The 18,627-nt window shown below is 33.5% G+C and overlaps 1 protein-coding gene across 4 annotated transcripts in view; it reads left to right on the forward strand.

Moving 5' to 3' along the window:
• LOC143241095 (major vault protein-like) overlaps nt 1–18,627 on the forward strand; it is a 49,049-nt gene that overhangs the window by 21,665 nt on the left and 8,757 nt on the right. For 2 of the 4 annotated variants that reach the window (XM_076484637.1, XM_076484638.1), the window contains exons 5-10: nt 46–272; nt 5,030–5,266; nt 7,725–7,856; nt 14,161–14,325; nt 14,762–15,021; nt 17,959–18,156. In XM_076484637.1, coding sequence (XP_076340752.1) covers nt 165–272; nt 5,030–5,266; nt 7,725–7,856; nt 14,161–14,325; nt 14,762–15,021; nt 17,959–18,156 — 1,100 coding nt within the window. In that variant the 5' untranslated portion in view covers nt 46–164. The remainder of the gene's footprint in view (nt 1–45; nt 273–5,029; nt 5,267–7,724; nt 7,857–14,160; nt 14,326–14,761; nt 15,022–17,958; nt 18,157–18,627) is intronic. The other 2 variants (XM_076484639.1, XM_076484640.1) reach the window with 1 other exon arrangement.

Below are 18,627 nucleotides of genomic sequence, written 5' to 3' on the forward strand. Positions count from 1 at the left end.
CAACATTGAGTTAATACTGTTGTTTTAACTAACTTCTGATATTAGGGACCTATATTCCTCGAAAGGAAGTTGTTGTTTTGGAAACGCTGAAAGCTTGTGTTATTAAACCAAACCAGGCCCTGAAACTTCGTGCTCGCATAGAGACTAGAGATCGAGATGGTAAAATGAGGTTCTGTGGAGAAGAATGGCTAGTCAGGAAAACAGGTGCTTACTTACCAGGTGCTTATGAAGAAGTTGTAGAAATTGTTGATGCCATTGTTTTAACAGAAAAGGTGAACAAATTATAACTCTCTTTAGTTCTTGCATTAAACTTGGATACTGGTTTACTCTTACTTGGTATTTATTAATGTAATGAAAAATCTCTTACCCATGTGCATTTTGGTATGAATTAATTTGAGGCCTAAATTTACCAATAAAGTAAGCATGTATTCATTTGAGATTTGAACAAACAAAGGCAAACCAATGTCTGAATTTGATTATAATGAAATGATTATTTCTTGTATTAGGTAATAATCTAATCATAATGTACATGCCAAGCCTTCATCTTGAGAGAACAAAAAACTGAAATTACCAACATTTATTATTGCACAAATTTTACATGATTTTACATGATTATTTGCATGAAAGACATGTTGGAATCTTTGTTTCTATATTCTCTCACTTGTTTTAAAATGAGTAATTACAAGCAAATAATTTAAAATGTGTTCATAAATTACTTTATTCAACAGGCATGGTAAAAACTTGTAACTTTGAGCAACAATTAAGTTATTAAGACTGGTTGATTTTTCATGGCTCCAGTGCATTAGATCTGTGTGTGACATATTCATGATGTCATATCTGTACCCTAAGAATGGAGAAAAATAAAGTTCTTCATGATGGGAAATAGAGGCAAAATGGGAAAATCATAACTCCTATTACAAATTTACATGCATGCACGATAAACAATTTTGCAAAGTTGGAGGTTGCACATTGCATAATAAAGATATTTTTCCAGTATCATATAAACAAGAGTTCCATTATAGTATGACATTCAAAAATATAGGATGGAAAGTCAATTTTATAAATCACAGAAGATATCCAACAACTCAGTAAGTTTAAAAGGTAAGTCTACTTTCTTAAAGGTTGTATTTTATTGTAAGTTGTAGCAAATAAATTTAACACCCATTTGTCTTAAAGAAAATAGTTGAGGTTAACTGTGGTGGATGAAACCAAAAATTATATTTAATAGTGTATAATGAGCTTCCCTATGTGAGTTGTTGAATAGATATTGCCATATTTAGTACATTGTTATAAAATGTTAAATTGAATTTTTAAGTTTTACTAACAGATACCCATTGAAATAATTCGAATTGTAAATCTTTTGTCACTGTAGCATGTGTTATATTTGCAAGAAAAATTGTATTGTTTTGCTTTTATGCAAACAAGACTGACTACAATTTTCTGTTTGGAAAAAAAAATATTTGGGTTTCATTACAATGGGTGTATACAGCACAGTAGAGCACTCAAGTTGGCTATTTAGCTGCACAAATGTTTCCACTTGATACCACCATTCTTTGTCATGTTACCACATACAAGAAGAAACTGCTACCAAAATGCATCTGTTTTTCCTTTACACTGGTCCATCCTCCTTTTCAGTGTGGGATTCTAGCTAATCTTGTGAGAGGAAAGACATCCCATATCAGAAAATACAACTTTCCTATACTGAAAATGTACTTTCAGCAAGTACTTCCCACCCTCCTCCCCACAATGCTTATGTAAACTGCTAAACTTTTGAAGTAATGGTTTGATAGTGGTGTATAAAATCACATGCATCATGTGATAGTAGCGCTCTACTATTGATGGAGAAATGACTCATGATTATTTGCATGAGACATGTTGGAATCTTTGATTCCAATAGGGAAGGCAAAGAAGGCTTGTGAGATGATATAAAAAAGTTTACATATAGAGGACAGCACAAAATAAGAAAAGCTAATCTTGTGAGAAGAGTGAAGTACCATTTGGAAATAAATTTTGAGTATGGAAAATTGAGTTTATTGTTTTGTTGTCTTTAAAAATGTGTCTAACTAATAATTCTGCCACATAATTTGAATATCATTTGGTTAATGAGTAATTCACGTTACCCATTTGAATTATATAATGCATGAGTTACTCGTAAACATACCATGTGAATAATTTTTATTATACAGGCAAAACCCGCTTCACGCAAGTTATTTATCCCAATTTTTACTCGCATAAGACAAATTCATGTTAAGCAATTAATAGAATCAATGGGAATAATTACAATGAATCCCTGCCCTTTCAGATCATTCATCAAGACTTATAAAATGCATTTTTAAAAACAGCTTTTTGGTGCATATTATGCCAAAACTATTAAGGTAAATAAAAAAAATAATTGTTATTTTTCTTAGAAAAATATTTGTCCAAAGTTGACTACACAGATTTTTTTTTTCTCATTATACAATTTGCTATAGCTAGCAATCACTTTTTCCAAATTTTTGCAGACTTCCATGTTAAGATTGACATTTAGATAAAACTACTGGTAGAGTTTGTCTGGTAATCCCTTTTTAAAGCATAGGGATTCAGAGTACGGTACACTAGCATAGGCTTAAGTTTTAAGTCCCCTTCTACATTGCCTCCTAATAAAAGGGTAAGTCAATCTTTGGGAGCTTCGTATCCTGGTTGAGATGCTTCATCTTTAGCTAAAAAAGTTTCTGATGGCATTCTTTTCCAGAATAGACCCATTTCATCAACATTAAATATTTGCTTATCATAGTAATTGGTGCCTTCAACAATATTTTGAAAAATGTCTGGAAATTTTGCAGCAGCATTTTTATCAATACAAGCAGCTCCCCATGTAATTTTTACATTATGTAATCCTATTTGATGTTTAAAGCAGTCAAACCAACCTAAACTTCTAGCAAAAATTTCCATATCCCCTTGAAATTTATTTTCTTTGAGCATCAAAAGATCTTGAAAGCTTTGGTTTGAATGTTTTTTGTGCAAAGTGGTATTTCCTTTTGGTTACAATATCATCAATCCAAAGATGAATTAATCATTCCATTTCAATCATTAATGGACTTCTGTTTTGAGTAATTTATATGCTTAGAGAAACTGATGCATTTTTATGTTTGGCTTCTTACTTAAAATTGTGCATACCGTTGACTCATTGTAGCTCAGATTGTGTCCAATTTTCACATTGCTGGCACTGTCTTCATGTTACTTAATAAAATGAAATAAAAGCAGGCAGAGACACACTGCTATCACATATGAGTCTCAAGGTGACTGTGCAAAAACTGAGCCTGACTGTCATTTGTGCATATTTTATTTAGGGTTATTCACACAATCTACTTGTAACTCAAGTTTTCCAGAAATTTCCAGAAAGATCTCATGATAACTTAATAATTATATGCATAAAACAGGAAATGGTCTCAGTTTTCCAAATCGCAGTAACTGAATTCCAGGTTGATTGAAGTACTGTATAGTGGGGTTTGCCTGTAATTAATCTTACTTAATCTAATCTAACAAGTTTCTAACTTTTACATTTTAGTTACTTTTACAATAATAAGACTACACATGAAAAACAAAAGATTTAATTCTTACTAGGGTCTACATTTTCTCTGCTGTCAACTGTTGATGAAACTTAAGCCTATTTTTTTTATACTGCTGCTACTACTGCACTAAATAATTTTTTATTTAATTAAATACTGCAGCAGAAAAAACAAGATAATAACAAGTAACAAGCAGACAATGTTTTATAGCTTTCATAATTTTTTTGGCTTTAAAGTTTTGAAGTTATAACTATGCATGAAGGGCCATCAAAAATTCAGCTAAACTGTTTCATATGGGAATAAAGTTTGAAACGAAAGTGAAATAGACAACTTTCTGTACAGCTGGATGTGGCAAGAGAAGTCTAATGTTTTTAGTTTGTCTCAGTAACCAAATAAAATTGAAGGCTCTAAAAATTATGCTTTACTACTTGCATAATAACAATATTGAATTAATTAATTTGCATTAAATTCCATACTCCTCCAAGTGGTGCTAAATAAATTAGAAAAGAAGGGAGATCTAAAAGAGTAAATTTTCATACTAGGGGAGATTAAGAATTTTTAAAAATATATCCTTACAAAGATAAGAACTTAAAATTAATTTAATTAATATTAAAATTTGATTTATTAGCTACATTTTGCTGCCATGTTCATTCACATTCATTGATAAAGTAGTTTTATTAAATTTTGAATGTAACCCTATAGAAGGTTCTGACATTCACAATTGTCTATTTTGACTTTGTTTGAAATTGTTTCTCACAGTCTTCAGATTGACAGGCTTAATTTTTAAGTAAGAATTAAAGGCATGCTGAAATTACAAAGCCATAAAAATTATGATAATTACAGGACATTGTTTGTTTTGTGAATGTTACTATTCTGTGTTCTCAGATGCATTATTTAAGTTTTTTCTGAAAAACATTTAATATTTATTTAGGAGGTTTCAAATATTACATGATAGAAATTTGGTAATTTTCAGATGAAGAAAGGGATTTTAAATCTTAACATAAAAATCACTTTTACCAATTAACATTCTAACTATATATATTCACAGATACATGTTTAGTAAAAATTTTGATTTATAAAATCTGAATTTTTTGTTTTAAACAAAAGATGATGTTTAGTGAAAGCTTGCCAGATTTATTGAAAATATACAAAACCTGTGTGATCACTTTGGGTTCACAAGGCTCAGTCAAGTTGATTGGGCATATAGTGAGAAAGTTAACCTCTCTTGGTTCAAACAACAAATAAAAAAATTTGGAAGTGTTATTCTGTTGTTTCTTTCAGTTGGGTGGGAACAAATTTAGAGTACTCTGCAATGGTTGGAGATTTCATTTCTTTTTTTTTTATTTATTAACATTTAAACAAAAACACCATGATAAAGAAAATATTTAAAATACTGTTCTTCTGTGAAATCTTTATACAGTTAGTTCATGGTAGCTCTTGTTACTTGATAAAAGTTTTGGTATTGAAATATTTTATTCCAGGAAGCAGTACACGTGAGAGCAACCAGAACTTTCCAGGATGACCTAGGTGTACTAAGGAAGAATGGAGAAGAGTGGTTGGTTAAGTTGTCAGACACAGAAACTTACATTCCAGGAGTGTATGAACAAGTGATTGGGGTTGTGCCAATTACAACATTGTCTAATCGTCAATATTGTGTCATACTTGATCCTGTTGGTGAAGATGGGAAGCCACAACTTGGTCAGAAAAAGCTGGTTAAGGTACATTTGGTTTTTTGTAAGTGAATAAATAGAAAAGTCTTAATAGCTTCTAATGTGAATGATATTTTTTTATTAATCATTTTATGTTGTACAATAGACAAGAAAGTAAATGATTCACATTGATTTTAAATGTTATTTTCATCTTGAGTTTGAATGTTAGGAGTTAACTAAAACATTACTTTGAAGTTATACTTCTAATTCCAGGGGCTCCAAATTAAGGTCCACGACTTTGGTTTATCCAACCTGCCAACAGTTTATTAAAGTAATAATATAATTTTTGAATATTATAAAAATAAAACATAACTGAGCAAAATGCAATTTAGGTGGAATACACTTTCCTATTTGCTGGAAAATATCATATTACTTGGCATTGTGTCATCTCACTTATCAATCCCAATGCCCTGAAGCAGCATGTTTCTTCCCACACCTGCCCCATGTATCTCAGTATGTGTCAGTGAATGCTGCTGTTTACTTTGTGTTCAAGTTCATAGCTATTCTAAGTTATTATGTCAGGACAAGGGCAAACGAGGAAAGTTGGCCCTGAATGTCATATATTTAAAGAACAGTGGAGTGTTGGCTACTTTGTTTTTAGACCACATAACAAAGTTTTGTGCTTGATATGCAACAAGACTGTCGTAGTGCTAAAATAATACAACATTCGTAGACATTACCTAACCAAGCACTCATCAAACTATTCTCAGTTCACGGGAAAGTTATTATGTTCAGACAAATTTGAAATCTTGAAATGTAACTTATCGTCACAACAGTTTGTATTTAAGAGGAAAAAAAATGAGAATGAACCTGCAACAAGAGCAAGTTTCCGAGTGGCACATCTGTTAGTCAAGCGAGGAAAAACTTTTACCGATAGTGAGCTAATTAAATTATGTATGACTGAAGCAGCTGAAGAAATGTGCCCAGAGAAAGTAGACTTATATAAGACTTATTTTGGAGAAAACAGTTGCTTGTAGAGTCAAGGACATTGGAAATAATATTGTATCTCAACTGAAAGACAAGGCCAAAGATTTCAAGTGTTTTTCCATCTTGTTTGATGAGTCAACAGATGTGTCCAACACTTCATAGTTGCTGTTGTTTATTAGCAGAGGCAATATTAATTTTGAAGTGACTGAAGAATTATCTTCTATGCACAGAATGCATGGAAAAACCACAGGTGAGGACATTAAATCACTAACTCCTAGAATGGAAATGGCTAAAATTTGTTACAACAGATGAGATAAAAATATATATGGTGCAGGAAAAGGTTTAGTTGGTCAAATTTACAAAGCTGTTGAAAGTGTAGGTTGTTCTAAGCCTATGGTGTTTTACTGCATTATTCATCAGCAGGCACTATGTGAAAAATATCTGGATCTGTCGTGTGTCATGGAACTTGTAGTTTCAACAGTGAGCTTCATTTGCTCTCATGGACTCAACCATCATCAATTCTGTGAATGTTTGACAGAAATAGAAGCATCATATCCTGACTTGCCCAACCATACTTCAGTTCTATGGCTTAGCTGTGGGAAGGTTATGTTACGATTTTTTTAGCTCAGAACTGAGACTGAAATTTTCTTAAATGAAAAGAACTGCCCTTAACCATTACTCACAGTGAATGTCTTTGGAAATTAGCTTTTTCTGTAGACTTGACCATGTACTTGAATGAATTCAGTTTGAGATTACAAGGCAAAACCACGCTTGTCTGCGATATGTACACTGAGGTAAAAGCATTCTGTGAAAACTAATTCTTTTTGAGTCCCAGCTGATGAGGAGCTGCTTCACACACTTTTCACATTGTGAGAAGTTCAAGGAGCGTTTTTCTGATCTTGATGCGAGAGCAACAGAAATAAGGGTCTTCCAAAACCTATTTGATTGTGTTATTGATGAACTGTCGCATGAATTTCAAATGAAAGTGATTTTATCCGCAATCCAACGATAATGTTGAAGAACAAATGCAAATAAGAGAAACTAACAGAGCTCTATAAATGCCTTCCAAGTGATCAGTGTGCTCATTTAAAAAAACTTTGCTCATGGTTTCATTTCAGTTTTTGTCACTACCTATTTCTGTGAAAGATATTTTTCAAAGATGATGTACATGAAATCTGGTTGCAGATAGCCTTATCTGATAAGCATTTGCAGTCACTTTTGATCATAAGGAGCACTGAATCTGAACCTCAGTTTAGTGTAATTTTGACAGAAAAGTGCCAGTTTCATGCTTCTCGCTAATGCTAAAAAAAAATACAATCATACATCTTAAGTATTTTCATTATGTTTTTATGAGAAATAAATTGGTGATTTATTCTGATTATGTAGGCATCCCTACTTAATTTTACAATGACCCCTCTGGCCCGTGAAGTCTAAAATGACCTACCTCCCAGCCCTTGTCCAAAAAGGTTTGGAGACTCTTGTTCTGATTTGTTGTAAATGAAAAGATACTTATTTTTGCAATTTGTTTCTGCTTTTCTAGGGTGAAACTTCTTTCTTTCTTATGCCTGGTGAAAAGCTAGAAAATGGTATTCAAGATGTACATGTCATGGGAGAAGATGAAGGATTGATCCTGAGAGCAAAAGAGTCTTTTCTAGATGATACCATTCAACCAGTAATTTCCTATATACCACTTTATAACATTAATTATTCATATCATAGAAAAAAATGTATACACATCTTAATTTTGAAGTTAACAAAGCCAAAGATTGTGATTATTATTATTTGTTTACAATAAGTTTCTGAATAACATGTCAAAATATGGCATCAAAACCTTTAATTGCATTAGTAAATAAACATTTAGTTTAATCTTTGTTAGACTTTCTTTACATAACTCTGCTATGTAGCGCTTAGATAGTTAACTCGTATGGAAATTTTTTCACTCCTTGTTCCATTGAAACACTTAAGTTTTTCATAATCAGCTGTAAAACTTAGTTGTATAAACACTTCATAATTAGAAGTCATAATCTACAACAACAAAATTTATAATTAATTTTTCAGGTTGCTAAAAGAATTTCAGACACTAACTCATAAGCATTTTGATTTTTTTTATTAGATAAGTAATTTTTGATCCATCACATTTAGTATTTGATGGACATGATTTTACAAGTTATCTTAGTAATCAAAAGTAGTGCTAACAGTATGATAGCACTCTATAAGGATGGGTGTTTTATGCTTTACTACTCCTTATTCCATTGCTTATCATCTTTACGTGGTTGTCATTATTACCAACTATTCCTCTGTAATGCATTTCCTACTGCAAAAGAATTTTGCACATTACAGTGAGATTAATGTCACTGTCTCTTTAAATTCTTTACAAGTTCCATCAACTGTGCAATGAAGCTGACTTATGAGTGCTCATTTCAGAAACCTGAAATACAGTTTCATGGGATATCTTATTTGAATGGTATGGCATGAATGTACATTTATATTTACATCTTGAGGAAGAATTAGCAACTTGATTCAGAGCTGTAACTGATGACTTAATGTGTTTTCTTAATGGATACATCTTATTGGTATCGAGTCAGTGCAAAGATGATATTTTTTGGTTGTTCAAATAGTGGTAGCATTCTGTACTTATTGTACATAGAGTTCACCTTATTATACTTATGAACTCACCTGAGGCTTAATTTACTATTACAGGTGTCATTTTCTACTGTAAATCCCTTGTAAAACTTTCATAACATGTTCTGTACCATTTTTTTAAATGTTCTATCCTTAGTAGGATGATAATAAATTGTTTGGACTCATTTAGGTCAGTGACACATAAGAAAACACTGTGAGATCACAATTTTATTTGCTATATTAAACATTACTTGTAAAGTTTCCAACAGTCATCCCCCTTGAAGTGAATTTCTATACGTGATGAGGGGACTTCCCAGAGACTTCCTGTGTGTTGCAACCCATGAAGGAGGAGCAGAGGACTCTGGGGGTTGAGTGGCAGTGGGAATTGAATCACTCTCCTTTTTATCATGGATCTGTCAAATCCTCAAAAAATAAAATAGTAAAATTCAGCTCACTGACCATCACTCTTCAACCTGTTTTTTGATTTTACATTTCTTTTCAGAAAAACCTTAAGGACGAATATCTCTCTTTTTCATTTAGAAAGGGATTAGAGGGGCTTGCTGGCTGTCCAAAGTCTGTCAAGAAACTTTGTTCTGGAGATATCTACACCAAAACACTGAACTCTTCCTGAATTCAAAGGCCATGGAAACTATACCCTTTGAGGTTACTCCCTGTGCTACTTTGAATTCCTCACCAGGGTTATTGTTAAGACAGATTTGAAAGACATTCCTGAGTCATAGATACTTGCTGGTTTTTCCTGCTAAGAATTTTCTGCAGTGCAATGTATTTCTACTTGTAAAGGTAGAATTATGCTGATTACTAATGTTATCCTTTTGACATTTACATCTTAATGTCTACTTGTCTGTTCTAACAAGGCAGGTTATCTTCATTGTAAGGTATGGCCATATATTCATAACCCACTTTGGTGTTTTCAGTGTCAGCATTTCGGTCAATCGAAAGCATCTTGTCCTGGTTCTGTGGCATGTGCTCATTGTGGTGGCAAAGACCAATACACCTACAAGTGTCAACTGGACCCTTACTGCATTAACTGTAATGGTTTCCATCCCTCTTACTTTCATTCTTGTCCTAAGCATATGGAGGAGAAAGAGATATAACACTTAAACTGTCAATAGCGTTTCATAACCTGAGACTCTGAAATTATTCTCTCGTGCTGTACCTAGAACGTATGCTGCCACTCTGTGCTCCATTGCTACAGTAAGTGTATAGATGGATCTTTCCATGCCTCCATCAGTCTTTTTCACAAAATGAGAAGAATTTTGCCCTCCATATATAAGTGAATTGACAAGACAACATCTACTCCTGTCTTTGTCCCCCCTATTTTTTCCGGTGATGACCTAGGTTCCTTGTGCCTGCTCTGTTTCATCTTCTTTTGCCTAAAGATGCAGAAAGGTTATTTGTTTAGCTCTGCAGTCACTGGAATTCACTATAACTACTGGAAATCTTCTCACTTGATCCATGCAAGATCCATGGGGTCAACAGTCATTCTTCTAGTAAAGAAAAATGGTGTGATTATGAACAGAATGGTTCTTCACCTAAGTAAAAATGGCCACTTTGATACAGTGAAGCTGTCAAGATTTTTGTTCTAATATAGATGACGTTAAGGCTTTGGTTGATTCCTATCATCCCATGTGTGTTTCTCCTTGCAGGAAACTTTCCTGAAACCTGCTGATCCTGTCAGCATTTGGTAGTTTTCTGTATATTTGAATGGCAGGTTGTATGATGGACAAGTTCATAGTGGGACAACACTGTTGGTCAATTAGCACATGCCCATTTTGTCTGAACAACTTGATAAACCTTTAGAGGCTGTTTACATCTGTATCTGCTAGGGTTGCATTGTCGCTCTTTGTTCTCCTCACCTGTTTCATGGAGAGACTAATGACAATCACACCTTGATGCTCATTGAACAGTTGCCATCTCCCTTTTTAATCCTGGGAGATGTTAAGGGACACAATCCACTCTGCGAGGGGTTGTTTCATAGAGCATATGCTTTCTCTCTTCAGTACTGGTTATTATACTCATTTTCATGTACCTAATCAGTTTTTTTAGTGCCCTTGATCTGGCTATCTGCTCTCTTTCACTTTTCTTGGAGGTTTTGCAGTGTCATACAGGGCATTGATCATTTTGAGGAAAACTGCCACCCAACTTGTGTGCCTTAGTGGAAGTTGACTCAGGCCAATTGGCCTTCTTTCATTGCTGTCTTAGACCTTTATCTTGCCATCAGTAGGCAATTATGTGGTACCAATGATTTGATTGTATCATCCAGGCAACTGCTCAATCTGTTCCTAAGACTTTAACACATTTTCCATGGTATCCTCACCCATGGTGGAGTTCTGCCTGCCAGAAGACATGGAAGGCTCAGAAATAGGCCTTGGATCCCTTTCGCAGGTATCCCACCCTTATTAACTGCACTTCTTTCCTGCAGGTCAGACATCAAAACTGAAAGTGATCTTTGGTTGAGTTCACAACTAGCATCTTTTTTATCACCAGTTTCAAAGTCATGTGAAACAAGATTCAGAAGGTCACTGAGAGATATGCTTCCCCCTCCCCTTTTCATCTTGCTGTTAAATGACCAGGGAGTTGCTGATGTAAAGAGGATCACTGATACTCCCAGCAAGAGCATTTCTCATCTTTCCAGCACTTCTGTTTTCTCCCCTGTTGTCCTGGGCAAAGCAATATATTCTTTCTTTCAGACAGTTCATCTCTACAACTATAATTACCTTAGTTACCTCAGTGGAACTCAAGCTTGCTCTTCATTGGGCTGGCAGTATATTAGTCAGACCTAATGATGCTCACTGAGAGATGCTACGCTATCTCTCTCCTGCTTCTCTTGCTCTTCTTCTGGTTGTTTTTAACTGGATCTGGCAGGAGAATGTTTTTTCTGATGCCTGGCACCAAACTATTGTCCTGTCTTTCTCTAAGCCTGTGAATGATCCCAAGATTCCTTCAAACTACCATCCAATTATTTTGATGAGCTGTCTCTGTAAGATGTTTGGATAGAATGGTTAATGCCCATCTTATTTGGTACCATGAATCAAACACTCTCCTCTTGCCCCAGTGTGGGTTCCATCAACAGTGTTTTCCAATGGATCACCTGATTAGACTTGAAACATAAATCAGGGAAGCCTTCCTCAAGAGAGAACATCTTGTTTCTGTCCTATTCATTCTTGAAAAGGCTTATGACACTAAGTGTAGGTACAGAATTTTGTAATTTTTATTAAACAGATTATATCAAGTTTGTGCAGATTTAACCCTTTATTGTTCTGTCACACAGGAACCTGGAAACTTCCAGGACTGTGTCATGAGCGTCACACTTCATTATCAAGATCAACACTGTCATTACAGAACTTTCTTCTACTTTTGCAAATGGGCTCTGTGTTGATGACTTCCACATCTCAATTCTTGAGCATGAGGTTCACTGAGAGGCAGCTTCAAACTTCCATCAATCATTTTTGATGTGGACCACAGCAAATGGTTTTATTTTTTCCCAGTTATGTTTTGCATGCATTTTTGCCTTCAGTGGGGTCTACACCCCAATTCCAAGCTCTTTTGTCCTATCTGTGGCCCCTGAAGTTAAATTTTAGGGCTTATCTTTGACCATAAGCTAACTTTCATTCCAAATATGAAGCATCTAGTGTCAAGTGTATTAAGGGCACTGAACATCTTTTGCATCCTCTCTCCCACCTCTTGGGGAGAGAATTGATATTCTGTGCTCAAGATCTATCATGCCTTCATTTGATCCAAATGTGACTATGGTTCTGACAGAACCTTGGCATTGAAGGTGTTCAACCCCATTTACCATCTGGGGCTTTGGCCCTGCATGGGGACTTTCCACACTTCTCCAGTCCTGAATTTGTACAATGTGTCCCACATACCTCTTTTTACCTTCAGCTGTTTGCAACTTCTTTTGCATTATACTATCAAACTTCAATCTTTACCACGGTATCTCACCTGGAGTTGTCTTCCGTCTTTAGTGAGCTATTCTTTTTCAGAATAGATGGTCTGCCATTTTCCCTTTGGTCTTCATATCCAGGTGCAGCTAGCTGAATTGGGTCTCTCATTGGTTGATGTTTCTGTTTCCAATTATCAGCTCGTACTGCCATATCTTATCACTGTCCCCATCTGTAACCTTTCTTGGAGTCATCTGAGGAAGATACTTCTGATTGAACATACTGTTTTCTCTTTGCTGAACATCCTTCTACCATTCCCCTATTCCCATGTAAGTGGATGTTCTGAAATCAAGTGACTCAGTGGGCTTTGCCATGGTTTCTCTTGGCATGACAATTGTTCACAGGATCTCCTTTGCAATTTCTGTGCTCACTGTCAGGTTATATGCTATTTCTCTTGCCCTGGATCATGTAAAAGCTACACAGTACACCATATTTACACTGACTCTCTTAGCTCTCTACTGGCCCTGGAATTATTTAATGTTACTTCTCACCATGTTCTTGTTGAAGTTCAATGACACCCATTTTTCTTTATCTTTTATTAACATCCAGTTTTTCTGAACGTCTGGCAACATCATTGTTTGCAGGAACAAGCTTGCTGATACCACAGCTAAATCAGTCTGCTCTGGTATCATCATAGAAGTGCCTGTCCTATATTTGGACTATGGTTCTGTATTCAAGGTTTGGTTTCATGCCAGTTAGGAATCAACTTGGAGTGAGCAGTGTGATAGCAAGCTTTTACAGATTAAACCTTTTGTTGCTCTTTGGCTGTCTAGTTTCTGTAATAATCAGAGAAAGGAAGTTGCCTCACCTAAGCTATGCATTGATCAGTTTTTTATCTCGTCATTTTCTTTTATTTGAGTCTGTTCCATCAAAGTGTGGCATTTGTCACAGCAGCACAAGTTTTACTGTCATGCTGCCATTACAACCATTAAGTGACAGCATCATTTTAGACATGTCTTTTCTATGGATTTATGCCTAATGTTGTAGTGTCATTGTATTTTTAACTTTTTATGGGTTATTGGCTTTTTAAATTATATTTGAGTTTTTTACATGCTTTTGGAACTTTATTTGGTTTTCAACTTGATTTATTTTTACATTTTATGGACTTTCTGTTTTTACCACTTGTTTTGTGCATATAGTTTAGTTATTTTATGCCACGAAATGACAAACAACCAATCAACAGTCTTCTATTCACTTTCTCTTTTTTTTTTTTTGAAAAAGCTTGTGAACATGGGTCTTATGCTACTTTGTACACCTAAATCTGTGCAGTGTTATAAGAATTGGTAAAGCCAGTTAGGCCATAGCCTGACTACTTTTTCATCTCATGTATATCTACAACTTATGTATATTGATTTTTATGTTGAAATTATTGGCTTAATTCCGCAGTATGCTTTTCCTCAGGCCGTTAAGAGAAACCCTGGTGACAAATGGATGATCCGTGGTCCTATTGAGTACATTCCACCAACCGAAGTAGAAGCCATAATTAAACGATATTCCATTCCCCTTGATGAAAATGAAGGAATCTACGTTAGGAATGTCAAAACTGGACGAGTATGGCTATCTTTATTATTCCATATTAAATTTAGTTTGACCTTTTCTGATGTATATTTAAAGTTATTTTCATTTCATCTATTTACAGAAATTTAGGATACATGTTCAATAAAGATGAAGATCCTTTAATAAGAAAATGAACTTTTCCAATGAAACTCATATTGGTCTGACAAAATGACAATTTTAAGTTGAGAGGGCTATAATATACCTGGTTTATGATTTGTTTTTTATCTTTATTTTAGAGAAAGGCTAAGAGTTATAGATTTCCCATAGTTTTTTTTTATTTTAGGTGGAAAGATCTTTCTTTTTCAAAAAACATTTATTCTGTTTTTGCAAAGATTGAGATTGCATGAAATGTTTTATAAACTGATGTCAACAAGACTGTAATGCCACATAAGTCATTAGGTGTTAGTAATATATCAAATATACTGTGAAGGTAAGAGAAATATGTGGAGAGACATACATGTTGAATCAAGATGAAGAGTTGTGGCCTAAAGAGCTGCCTTCTGTAGTTGAGGATCTTCTGTCAGGCTACAAGGACCCTTTAGCTGACAGAGGTGAGTGGAGCAAACAATCCACAGCTGTTGGCTTTGCACAACCAATTTCTCAAGTTCGTGAAAAGACCAGGGTAGTAACACTTAGGGTACCTCACAATGCAGCAGTTCAAGTATATGATTACAAAGAGAAAAAGGCTAGGTAAGGTTATAAAAGTCGTTTATAACATATTTTATTAGTGTCAAAGCTTTAATGTTTGGAATAGTATCTAATACTTTTTTATAAGAATATTGATAGCTGCTACTGACTTGTCTATTAATGTTTTATTGTTATTGTTTTTTTCTTATGTGAAAATAATGTTTTGATTGATTTAATGATGATGAGAAACTCACTTGAAATAAAAATATATCTCAAGACATCTAGTATGGGTATTAGAACTTCAATTAAAATAAAGTACAGAACAACATTTCGACCTTCTTAGGTCGTCTTTAAGTTAACAAAGAGAGTTTGTAACTGATTGTTCCTGGGCACATGTGTTAGGGACAAAAATGTAAATGGGTACAGGATTGTAGGGGGCGTTGCAGTTAGGTGTTATTAGTTAGTGTAGGTATTAAGTTGTTCCTTTATATTGGTTTAATTATGGTTTGAGTTGTATAAGTATGGCTTCTTCGATTTTGTTTGTTTATATTTGTTTCCCTACTTAGTATCTGGGTGTTTTCTGTGGTTATGTTGTGTTCATTTGATTTGTGATGTTCAAAATCGCGTGAAGATGTTTTTTGTGTTCTTCGTGTTATTTCTCCAATATAGAAGTTCCTAGGATTCTCCCAGCAACAGTCAGTTGCAAACTCTTTCTTAACCTGAAGATGACCTAAGACGGTCAAAACATTATTCTGTATTTTAATTAAAGTTCTAATGCCCATACCAGCTGTCTTGAGAATACATTTTGATTGATTTAAGTCTGTTTTCTACTAGAAATTTTATATATTTCCATTATGGGATAAGCATAGACAAATAAATTATAATAGTAATAACAAATAAACAATGAAGTGGCCTTGATCTTTATAGTTTGTTTTAATGGTTTTGCATATTTCAAGTAACTGGAAGTATATATTGTAAATCTTGTTCACACTTGAATTTTTGTAATTTGTTTTCATTATAAAAGTGTATTAAGGCTGCATAGCTCTTCAGTTAGATTTAGCCAGTGTTTCTGACTGAAAGGGTGTAAACTCATTTTGGATATTCGTTATCCATGTTTGACCAAACAGAGTAATGATATATCCCAAAACAACAGTACATAACTAGTCTTCATAGTAATATATTCTATTGAAGAGTCATATTTTGGGCCATTTTGTTTATGTAAATGTTATTTAATTTGATTGAAAACTATTCAGATTAACCATACATAGAACTTACTCTTTTGTAACTTAGATTATTTTGTCTTACATACTCTAGGTTTGTTTTACTATCTGTGCTTATGCATAAGTTCCTTAAAAGTTTCTGATTTGGTTTTAATGTACCTAGTGATGTATTTTAACTGATATCTGTATTTAATGCTGTATCTTAGACATACATATTCCATGAAACATTTGGTAAATTCATGATGTACTTTTTACATTTGTAAAACCTTAAAGTATTTTCACAAAATTCGAGATATTAAAGGATTAAAATGTGTTGACAGTTATTCTGCTTGAAATCTGTTTAGTGTTTAAATATTTAAAAGTATATCAGATACGTGCATCAAAATACTCTGATTTTTGTTATTAGTAAGTCTGATTTCATTTATGTTTGAAAACAAGTCTTCACATGAATAAAAATTCAAGATTTGACTGTTTCTTTTTCGTGACAGCTTCATATTTAATACTTAACAACAACTCTAAGTACTGTAGTAAGTTTTTAGTATATCTAATATATATTTTTAATTTTTTGTACTTTTTTGAATAAATTATTATTATTGTAAAATGTTATCTGCATGTTTTATCAGATGTGCTATTTATTTTAAACTGGATTATCTCAGCAAGAAACATGCCAGTTTGATGCTCTCATCCATGTTATTTAAGGTTGACACAATTTCTAATTATCAGGTTATAAAAAAACTAGAACTATGATGCTACCTAGTGACTCAACAGTAAATCAATGGGCTTATAATGCTAAAACTCTGTTTTCATGTTCATGGGGTGCACAGTACAAACACCAATTGAAAAGTTTTTTCCTTAACAACAAACAAACAAACAAAACATTCTGGTACTTTATTTGACATCTTAACAAATACAAAAAACAGCTACTTTAAAAGGGAACTGTAATGTTGTTTTTTTTAAGTTAAAACCCAAATTCTAAAATGTTTTGCTGTTTTAATGGGACTTTTGTCCACAAATGAAGATGGCAACCAAAGATGGAGTAACATCATAGTCTGTGATTAAACTAAGGCAGGTGTGACTTTCTCATAAAAAGTTAAGAGGTAGTCAGTTGGGTGAAATTGACCTATTTTTGAAAAAAAGCAAAACTTCTACGTGTAAACATAAAAAATGACAAATTGGATGTCAGTGAATAAATATTTTCTGATGGAACAATGGAATGCATGCTCACCCAAAACAGTAACTCAAATAAGTCCCAGTAATAATAAGTACCAGCAGAATTTCTCACCTGAAATAAGGTGAACAGTAGTTAATATTATAAAATATAGAATCATAATATTGTTATGACCTAAAACACCTTTGCTGTTTTATCTTTATAATAGTAAAAATATAATGAGTTCTTTAATTTCTCCTAAAATGAAAATATATCCTTTGTTGTTGTTTTTTTAATACAGATTAATTGAAATAATAAACTAAGGTTATTTCCTTTACCTTTTGTCTCTGATTTGTTAATGCTGTTTATTAAAGCTGTACAATAAGCCTAATAATCTGTGTTTTTGGTAAGTAAAACCTTCCTTCTTTAGGAATGAACTGGAGAATTGTATGTGTGAAGCACTTGAAATATTAGTTGAAATGTGAAAAAAAAGTGTGTGTGTGTGTGTGTATATATATACTTTCTAAGTGTTTTATGTGATTTTGTCTGTTGTATCTAACACATTTCCTGAGTATCCTTAGTATATTTTTTATAATTATTTATGTTTAATACTATGTAAATTTGTACTTGAAGGGTTGTGTTTGGACCAGACTTAGTTATGTTAGGACCTGATGAACAGTTTACCCAACTAAGCTTGTCTGGTGGAAAACCTAAACGTCCTAACATAATTCGTTCTCTCTGTTTACTGCTTGGTCCAGACTTTTGCACTGATATTCTTACTGTTGAAACAGCTGACCATGCTCGTCTTCAGCTTCAATTAGCTTATAATTGGTAAGGTTTTTGTAAAGTGGTAATTTTTACTATTTCAATATTAATGCACCCTTCTGACACCATGTAGTCACAAGTTAACAAAGGAAAACCTTATTTCTTAAGTTTGTACATTTATTACAAAATTACACAATTACAAAATATTTTAAAGCAATGTGTAAGGCTGAGAAAGGTATTATTCGAAATGATCTTTTGAAATTTTCAGCATATTGGATGTAATGGTCACCTACATGGATGTCTAGTACAGGAGAATAGGAGTCATTGAATAAGTTATTAATTGTTTAACCACTTCACTGGACTTGTGATCAGGGTTTTAAAATGGTCATTTCAAGCTTAGTAGTTTTGGTTTTTGGTGAAGAAGTCTGGATTTGATATTAATTGATTCCTTCATTTCAATTAGGTTTATTTTGTGATGGTATAAATATTATTATTTAATCTGAAATGCTTGTGTGTGTGCATGTGTATATATATTAA

The sequence above is a fragment of the Tachypleus tridentatus genome, chromosome 13 (assembly GCF_004210375.1).
Source record: "Tachypleus tridentatus isolate NWPU-2018 chromosome 13, ASM421037v1, whole genome shotgun sequence".
In the NCBI taxonomy this organism is placed as follows: Eukaryota; Metazoa; Arthropoda; class Merostomata; order Xiphosura; family Limulidae; genus Tachypleus; species Tachypleus tridentatus.